Here is a 10,451-nt window from a genome sequence, read left to right as displayed (position 1 = left end):
GTAGTGGTTCGAAAAATTTAACAAGTTCCAATATTAGATAATAGATCTAAATATCGTCAATTCATGGACACAATGGAGACCCGAAGCTAATCTACGTATTATTTGGTTGTTAGAGGCCTTTAATGCTGTTAAAACGACCCTAGCAGGTTAAGCATTGATTTGCTCAGTCACGGTTGACATGGGGCTAAACAACAACATTGTGGAAGCACTCCGTCGGTTACGACGATGAGGGTTCCGGTTGATTCGAATCAACGGAACAGCCTGTGTAAGTGGCTGAGCACTCCACAGACACGTGTACCCTTAACGTAGTTCTCGGGGATATTCAGCGTGACACAGAGAGTGACAAGGCCGGCCCTTTGAAATACAGGTACAACAGAAACAGGAAGTAAGAGTGAGAGAAAGTTGTGGTGAAAGAGTACAGCAGGGATCACCACCACCCCCTGCCGGAGCCTCGTGGAGCTTTTAGGTGTTTTCGCTCAATAAACACTCACAACGCCCGGTCTGGGAATCGAAACCGCGATCCTATGACCGCGAGTCCGCTGCCCTAACCACTGGGCCATTGCGCCTCCACTAAACAGCAACATTACCAGTAGCAGGAAAGGGAGTAGTAAATTTAACAACGATAAATAATACCCGGAACAAAATTTTTGAAGTGATTATTTAGTTGAGAGCCGTTAAGCGGTGTCTCTGATATTGATGACTTTTGGTAGTCATGCAGGGGTCAACGTTACAAATTGTTCGATCTCTGCGAACAAGTTCCTTTTCCCTGGGCAAGAAAACTCGCGATCCTTTCGATCAACGTTTTGAGGTTACTGGAAAACATGCAAAACGTGACAAACCTCACCATAAACAGGTGCAAAGTATTCTTGCTAAACACAGTGAGTACCATGTGTCCTTCGTTGATAATTAAGTTGATTGCTAGTATAATTAGCTGGTGTTAAAAAGTATATCCGACCCCACATTTTTTTTTTATATACAATACCTTAATGGTAAAATAAACAAATGCGCGCTGACGACCCTGGGGTTTTCAGAAAATTCACAAGATCCGATTTTTCCGTCATAACTTCGGATAAAATGGATATATATTGATTTTTTTTTAACGGAATCCCACGTTTTTTATTATGGAGGATCCAATTCTGAAAAAAAAAAGTTTCAAAAATCGCATTTTCAAAATTTCAATCCCCGTTACCCCACCCCCATCACTTTTCACTTTTTCCGGAAATTTGTTTTTTTTTTTTTGTTGTTGTTGCAAAATACATAGAAAGATACGAAGATTACGATTCTGAAAAAAATTGTTTGTAAAATTTCAATTTTTCAACAAGGCTATCCATATGCTAGAAATAACAGCCAAATCTCACTAGACTGCGATAACATAATGAAATTTTGAAAATGCGATTTTTGAAACTTTTTTTTTCAGAATCGGATTCCGTAAAAAAAATAAATCAATATATATCCATTTTAGCCGAATTTAAGACGGAAAAATCGGATCTTGTGAATTTTCCGAAAGCCCCCCCCCTCCAGGGTCGTCAGTGCGCATTTGTCTTTTTTTCATATTGGTTTTCCACACACTTGTTAACACACCCCAGGCTGGTTAATTTTTGTTTTGTTCTCGGGTGAGGATCTTTATGTTGACCATTTTTTAAAATCCCACCCCCCCTCCTTAAAATTTCGAACTTTTTCGAAATTTTTTCCTGTTTTAGATAACGGAGATTCCGAATATGCAAGAAACCACATTTTCAAAAATTAAAATTCAATAAGCATATAGATATGTGTATAAAGAGATAGACAGAAAGATAGCTAGATAGATAGATAGCTAGGAATGTCTTTCTGGGCCTAAAAACAACAGTATTTCCGTCTTCTATAGGACCGTCACATTCAGTTGACAAATGTATTTTTTGAATTAACAGATAGGGATTGACAGACAAATAAATGGATGAAGTTCAAAATTTAAAATTGGGGGAGGGGTGAAATTTGAGCCCCTTTTTAAACTTTATAACATTAATCATTAAACATTAATGTTTGTTTCTCATAAAATGGTGTATTTTGAATTCACATTCAATTATTATTTTATGATTATTTAAGGCGAACACAAGTAAAATGCAAATTCTTTTCACTTTAATGTTTTTGTCTATATTTAATTTTGATTTGCATATGTTCGTCAATTTGCTATAATTTCTTTAAAGTAAACAAAACCAGAATTTTATATTGGTGCGGTGTGGTGAAATTAAAAAAAAAATTTGTTTGTATATTCGTTATCTCTGACATCTAAAACGTGGGAATTCGCAAAAACTTTTTCCAAAAAGCATCTTTGAAGGAGAGGTGCAAAACTGCATTAGCCCCCATTATTCTTCACCAAAGTGGTGATGTTCAGAATTATGGCCACAATAATCATTGATGTACTCATTACCATACCACTGGGAGCCTCTCCACAGTCATTCGATCTGCTAGAAATAGCAAGTGAAAGGTAGGAGAGTCCAGTTTGCTGGACATTGTTGTAGAGCTGAAAAAGAAGTAATTTCTACTCTTCTCCTCTGGAAGCCATCTACTCGCAATACCAGAGGGTGCACACATCTACTCGCAATACCAGAGGGTGCACACTCTCCTACCCTGATGTAATCTCCAGGGATACAGGCATCCAGCAACAGGACCTCCGTAATGCCATGATGGACCGTGAAGTCTGGCGTAGCATGGTAAATTCCATTGTCTCGACCATGGTCGAACAATGATGATGAATGAGAAATAGCAAGCAAGCCTTATCATCTTAAAGTGATCGTTGGATAATTTGGTTTTATCCCATCTCTAAATAAAAACCCGATAGTTACAGCTGGATATTTTGGATGATAAGTCTGCTTGAATAGAACTGATGTGGAGCCAAACAATAGCTTTTATGTCTGCAGGTGAAAACGAAGGACGACTGCTTTTATTTTGTGTTCTGCGTTGTATCATATTTACATCTGCTTTTTCCGTGCTGGCATGGTTGGACGAGACTTACTAAAGGAACATTCATTCCAGTCAGCAGTCCTTTGTATTTCTTGTAAGGTACTTAACAAAAAAATTCTACTAGTTTCCACTAATCAAAACTACAAGACGTTTCTGGGAAATGTAAACAAACGTCACCATTGCCCAAATGGCTTCAGTGTGAAGATACTGGCAGACATATACATGCAAATGCATGTGCACACACACATTCTGTGAAAACATATCTGGCCATAGGGAAATATCACCTTGCTGGGAAAAAGGTAAGGATGGGTATCAGGCCATAGAAAACCTGCCTCAATAAATTGCATCTAATCCATTCAGGTATGAGAAAAGTAGATGTTAGGATGATGACGATGTTTATGATGGCACACTCATATTGTGCATTCATTTTATATCTATTTTTCTGTTGCACAACAGATATGATGAATACATGTTATTGAGGTACAGTTTTAGAGTCCAATACCTTTCCTGTCACTAACCCTTACCTATTTTTCCAGTAAGGGATTTTTTTCTTATTCTTGTATTTGAAAGCACAGGGCTGAGAGTTGATATTTATTAACAGAGAATGTCAACAGAAGCCACTATGTCTTCTAACTCGGTGCTTCCATGTGAAGCTCCACATTTTAAACATTCACACAAATGCATACACATATATGTGGCCTAGTATTTTGGGCGTTGGCCTCACAATCATAAGTTTGGGAGGTTTGGCTCTTGCAACAGGTGGCATATCATGTTCTTTAGTAAGGCACTTCATTTCATTGGTTTTAAATGAATATCACCATTATACAATTGATGTCCATCATTTCCAGTCTTCTGTGAAAGATGTCTGGTCATGGGGAAATATTATCTCTATATATATAAATGGCAGTTTGTGTGTCTGTGTGTCTGTCAGGTTGTACCCTCACCCTGGCCACGGCTTTCAACCGATTCTGATGAAACTTGACACACACATAGCCCAATGTCATAATTCAAAACTAACGCAGCGAAAATTTTGAAAAGTTCCCCCAGTTCTGAAAAAGATCGATAAATTCGACATGGGGTCGAGAATCTAAGCTTTTTATATGCCACACATTTTCTGTCGGGAGACAGCTAGGAACATCGTATACACAGAAGTATTCGAGTGAAGAGAAGACATTGCAACCTACACATGCGCCTTCGTTCCCTAGAGGGAAAGAACTAGATTGGGATTAGTCGTTGCCTACTAGGGGCTCTTACATACCCGGGCAACGCCGGGCTATGCTGCTAGTCTTAATATAGTTGAGAGTTGGTGACATGAAGGGCATCCAGCTGTAGAAAAATCCACCTCAACAAATTCCATCTGAACCATGTAAGCATGGAAAATTGGACATTAAAACAATGGTCATGAGTAAAAGAAATAACATAAGTTGAAAAATGAAATGGAAACAATACTGATTCTATCGTGTCTGTTTATGTATGTTCGTGTAAATTGTTGTAGAAGCATTGTATTTCCTTGTGGAACTTTGTAACAAAGTTTATCCAACAGATCTGACCTAATATTCTCATCATCGTCGCTGACTTGTAATGTCTGCTTTCTATGCTGGCAAGGGTTGGACAGTTTGACTGAGAACTGGCAAGCCAGAAGGCTGCACCAGGCTCCAGTCTGATTTGGCAAGGTTTCTACAGCTGGATGCCCTTCCTAACACTAACTGCCCCGAGAGTGTAGTGGGTGCTTTTACATGCCACTGGTATTGGCCATGCCCAAATGGTGCTTTTTACGTGCCACCAGCACGGGTGCCAGTCAGGTGGCACTGGCATCAGTCACACTTGAATGGTGCTACGTTCCACTGGTATGGGTGCCTGTCAGACAGCACTGGCATCGGCCACAGCTACGATTTCACTTGGTTCAACATGTCTTCACAAGCACAACATATTGCCCAACAATTGAAGGGTGCTTTTAAGCAGACCAGTTATACAACACTGGTATCGGCCATGACTACGATCTTACTTGGCTTGCCGGGTCTTCTCAAGCACGGCATGTCTTCAAAGGTCTCAGTCGCTTGTCATTGCCTCTGTGAGGCCCAACATTTAAAGGTCGTGCTTCACCACCTCTTCCCATGTCTTCCTGCATCTACGTCTTCCACAGGTTCCCTCCACTGTTACCTATTTCTTTATTACCCACAAGGGGCTAAACACAGAGGGGACAAACAAGGACAGACATAGGTATTAAATCGATTACATCGACCCCAGTGCGTAACTGGTACTTAATTTATCGACCCTGAAAGGATAAGTCGACCTCGGTGGAATTTGAACTCACAACGTAACGGCAGACGAAATACCGCTAAGCATTTCGCCTGGCGTGCTAACGTTTCTGCCAGCTCGCCGTGTGACACTTCTTCACACAGCTGTCTGTCCTCCTCTATACACATCACATGACCATACTAGCGCAGTCATCTCTCTTGCACAACACATCTGATGCTTCATATGTCCAACTTTTTTCTCAGGGTGCTTACACTCTGTCGTGTATGCACACAGACATTAAACATCCAGTGGAGCATACTTGCTTCATTTCTTTGAAGTTTATGCTTGTCCTCAGCAGTCGCAGCCCATGTTTCACTGCCTTGTAGCATGGCTGTTCACACACCGGCATCATACAGGCTACCTTTGCTAATAATACAAAAATCAAAGATTCAGTTTTATACTATAATTGGTTATTAGGATGTCTACCTGTATAACAAGACACACAAGAAATTTTCCCCTTTTTTATTTTGTTTTTTAGTTGTACCTGAAGTTGGTGGATTTTCCAGAAAAACTGGGAAGTACTGCATTATTCCTGAAATGATACCAAATATTGTTGTTCCTGATCTTACAGATTGTGAGGCAAGAAAATATTTCATCTCTTTCACTGTAAAACCAAGAAAATATCTCTTTCATCTCGTTTGATATCTCAGATAATTCTTCAGTTTTAATATTACACCTCTCATATAAGTGAATGTTATATATAATAATGAAATTATTGTATACAGTGCTTAGGTGCACCACAACTTGTCAGAAAGTGCATATAAAGTACATGCAGTAATGTAGAAATGTCTGGAAAGCGAACAATGTATGAGTCAGATACATGCTTGTGTGTGTATGGAGGGGAGAAAATCAAGTGTAGTGTTGGCGAATCTCAGGAAGCATGGAAGTTTTGAAGGATGCAGTGCTCCGACAACTAACAACTGATGCCGGCAGTTTGTTCCATGCTTCAGCAACTCTCAGCGTGAAAATATGTTTCCTGAAGTCATCGGAGCTGTGCTGTTTTCTTACTTTGTAAATATGTCCATGGGTCTCTATTTTTAATGTTTTTATCTTTGCATTACCAGTTAAGTGTAATATACAACCATAAAGCAATGCTCCATAACATGTGTTAGTGAAGACATGTGCCACAATCCAGCTTTGCAGAGATGTAACAGTTGAGCGAGTTATAAACAACCCTACAAAAATAGGTGGACACAACATCATTGTAGGAATTGATGAATCATTGTTTGCAAAAAAGAAATATAACGTGGGCTTCATTGGTAAAAGAGCAATGGATTTTTGGAGGATATTGCAAAGCAGATAAAAAAGGATTTCTTATTTCTGTTGCTGATAGGAAAGAAGAAACTTTGTTGCCATTGATAAAAGAATGGATTGAGCCGGGATCAGTAATATATTCCGATAAATGGGGTTCGTATAAGAACATTACAGTGTCAACCATTCTAATAATTTTGTTGACCCCTTTACTGGTTGCCATAGAAACTCAGCAGAAGTTATGTGGGCAAACGCTAAAGCCAAATTTAAAGCAATGAATGGACCCACAAATAGACAACTAATTGACCAGCATTTACCTGAATTTATGTGGGCTCGGCAATTTGGAACAAATGCATTTTATCATGTCTGGCATTACATTGCTTCATGTATCTATAAATTGTAGATCGTTTATTTGATAATCATTTCACTTTCGATTTTTAATGTATTGTTTGTTGTATATTGAAGTGTGGAAATTTCATTAAAGCAGATATGTCAAGTGCACTTTCTATATTCATTTGGCTAAACTGTAGAAATTGTTGTTTTGATATTCTGTATCCCTGTATTCTTCCATGTAGATTGGAAAAACAAAATTTCGAAAGAAAGTTTTAAATTGGCAGTGGGGTTTAAAATTTTGAAAATGTGGCACTTAAAAGGCACCATTCGAGCGTGATCATTACCAGTGTCGCCTTACTGGCACTCAAGCCCCGTGCTAGTAGGGTATTAAGAGCACCATCCGAGCGTGATCGTTGCCAGAGCGGCTATCTGGCCTCCGTGCCGGTGGCATGTAAACGACACCATTCAAGCGTGATTGTTACCAGCATCACCTTACTGGCAAGTGTAAAAGATTCGAGCGAGGTTGTTGCAGTACCGCCTGACTGGCTCCATGCCGGTAGCACGTAAAAGCACCCACTACACTCTCAGAGTGGTTGGCGTTAGGAAGGGCATCCAGCTGTAGAAACTCTGGCAGATCAAGATTGAAGCCTGGTGCAGCCATCTGGTTCGCCAGCCCTCAGTCATTCGTCCAACCCATGCTAGCATGGAAAGCAGACATTAAACGATGATGATGATGATGATGTTTCTTTTTTGCATATTCTTAATTTTCAAAATCTAAAACCCAGGAATCTGAAGAAAGTTTTTCAAAAAAGGTGTAGTGCAAAACTGCAGTAGCCCCATTCCTGAGGGTATCTGCTGATATTGAAGCTGCTGCTACACTCATACATTTTAGATTGTAGCTAAAGGAAACCTGGTTGATTAGTACAGTTTCACTCACTAACATCTTAATATTATTCTGGGTCATCTTTTATCTTTTACTTGTTTCAGTCATTAGACTGTGGCCATGCTGGGGCATCGCCTTGGAGAATTTTGGTTGAATGAGTTGACCCCAGTACTTATTGCACATAAACACCCACTACACTCTCAGAGTGGTTGGCGTTAGGAAGGGCATCCAGCTGTAGAAACATTGCCAGATCAGATTGGAGCCTGGTACAGCCTCCTGGCTTCCCAGACCCCAGTTGAACCATCCAATCTATGCCAGCATCTAAAACAGATGTTAAACGATGATGATGATGAATCTGTTATGGTTGTAGCATTTGTATTTTTTGTAAGACAACTGACTGAGAAATAAATATCTTAAATTCAGTTTGATACGTATATTATCGACTTTACTAAAACACCCTGGAATTATGCTGTTGTCTATTACATCTTCTGCTCTAAATATGTAATGTATTGTCTATAGATACAATTGACTTTTGCATATTGTTTGCAATCAAACGTCAGGCTTAATACATCCTGTTTCACTGTCTGTAGTTGACCTTGGGACTTTATTGATATTATCTATTTATGAAATATATCATCATCATCATCATCATTGTTTAACGTCTGTTTTCCGCACTAGCACGGGTTGGACGGTTTGACCGGGGTCTGGGGAGCCAGGGGCTGCTCCAGGCTCCAGTCTGATCTGGCAGTGTTTCTACAGCTGGATGCCCTTCCTAACGCCAACCACTCCGCGAGTGTAGTGGGTGCTTTTTACGTGCCACCTGCACAGGTGCCAGAGGGGTCTGGCATCGGTCACGATCGGTTGGTGCTTTTTATGTGCCACCGGCACAGAAGCCAGTCGAGGCGGTGCTGGCATCGGCCACGTTCGGATGGTGCTTTTTATGTGCCACCGGCACAGAAGCCAGTCGAGGCGGTGCTGGCATCGGCCACATTCGGATGGTACTTTTTATGTGCCACCGGCACAGAAGCCATTCGAGGCGGGGTTGGCATCGGTGGTGTATTTAAATAAAAACAAAAAAAATATATATTAGAATGAAGCAAAAGGAAAAGAAATGACATAAAGTGATATAATCTTGTTATCGATAATATTTAATACATGATTTTCTTTCTAATCCACAGCTGAAGCCATATGTCTCTTACAAAGTTCCTGATGTTGTACAGTCACAGTTCACTGCTAAAGAATTGTTTGATGCCTGTTACGCACCTTCAATAATTGAAGAACACAATGCCAGCAAAAGATGATAGCCACAAGTGTTAAAGAAATTTTACAGTTCTATTTATTGTCAAATATTGAATTTTCTCATTTTAAGTAAAATAAAAAGTTAAACATTTTCTAAATGCTCATTGTATTTTCTTTAACCCTTTAGTGTTCAGATTAATCTGTTAAATGTAATACTTTTTTCACTCAAATTATTTTCAATTAATCATACATTATCTTACAGCTTTGAAGTTTCGATGGTGTGATAGTTTATTCTTAGAATGTCAATGTAGGTTAGGTGTGAGGGGCTAGATATGGCCAGTTTGAATGTAAAACTTGTAGGATATTTGGGCCGGATATGGCCAGCTTAAACACCAAAGGGTTAAATAAAGCACCTTTTAAGACTTCTCATGGAAAATTAGTCAGATTTGAATACATATGCATGCATAAATGAATGATAGCTTTCAACTCATATTTATCTTCCAGTCTCAAAGTTACTGAATGTGGTATCCTGTCAGATGCCTTCTCCAAATCAATGAAAACCAGGAATAGTAATTTATTCTTAGCCAAGCATTTCTCCTGTAGTTGCCTAACTAGGAAGATTACATCATTGGTATTACAAAGAAAGGCGGTGAGCTGGCAGAAACATTAGCAAGCCGGGCGAAATGCTTTGCGGTATTTCGTCTGCGTTACGTTGTGAGTTCAAATTCCGCCGAGGTCGACTTTGCCTTTCATCCTTTCGGGGTCAATAAATTAAGTACCAGTTACTCACTGGGGTCGATGTAATCGACTTAATACCTATGTCTGTCCTTGTTTGTCCCCTCTGTGTTTAGCCCCTTGTGGATAATAAAGAAATAGGTATTACAAAGATGTGATCTTCATAGTGTTACAAATTGTAACTCAAGCAGAATGGTTACATGAGATTTAAAGTGTTATGGTTCTATTGTACAGCATCACTAACAAAAGGTTTGGTCAGACTGAGCAGGCCCAGGTGTTCAAATATCTCAGCTCACTGGTTGTGGAGAAGAAAGAGGTGTCAGAAGCAGAGATCAACTCTTGAATTGGGTCTGCAACTTTTGCTTTCGCATTCCTTCAATGGCATATCTGGAAGAAGCCCAACATCTCCCTAAGGACCAAAATCCATCTTTTCCAGACACTGGTTCTGTCTGTCCTCCACTATAGTATTGAAACCTGGATCATCCTCAAACAGGACCTGAAGAAGCTCACAGTGTTCCAAATGTAGTGTCTTCATCAGATCCTTGGTGTGTCTCTCTCTGCCAGCACAGCAGCAACCAACCATTGAAGACCAAGTCCCACAGCACATGCTACATCTGCAGGATGGGCACCAGACCAACTTCCATGGCAGCAGCAGCGACCCCAGCACTGGAGAATCCAGTGCAGTGCACCAAAGGGGAAGCACTCCGTCGGTTACGACAACGAGGGTTCCAGTTGATCCGAATCAACGGAACAGCCTGCTCGTAAAATTAAC

General features: G+C 40.0%; 1 protein-coding gene across 1 annotated transcript; it reads left to right on the top strand.

The window, feature by feature from the left end:
• Positions 1 to 653: 653 nt before the first annotated feature.
• Positions 654 to 9,103, top strand: LOC115212355 (39S ribosomal protein L41, mitochondrial). The gene is made up of 3 exons (XM_029781226.2): positions 654 to 878; positions 5,717 to 5,817; positions 8,884 to 9,103. The coding sequence occupies exons 1-3, from the start codon at positions 713 to 715 to the stop codon at positions 9,004 to 9,006; spliced, it is 390 nt and encodes a 129-aa protein (XP_029637086.1). The 5' UTR covers positions 654 to 712; the 3' UTR covers positions 9,007 to 9,103.
• Positions 9,104 to 10,451: the final 1,348 nt, after the last annotated feature.

The sequence above is a fragment of the Octopus sinensis genome, linkage group LG5 (genome assembly GCF_006345805.1).
Source record: "Octopus sinensis linkage group LG5, ASM634580v1, whole genome shotgun sequence".
Classification (NCBI taxonomy): domain Eukaryota; kingdom Metazoa; phylum Mollusca; class Cephalopoda; order Octopoda; family Octopodidae; genus Octopus; species Octopus sinensis.
This window is presented reverse-complemented; position numbering and strand designations above follow the sequence as displayed.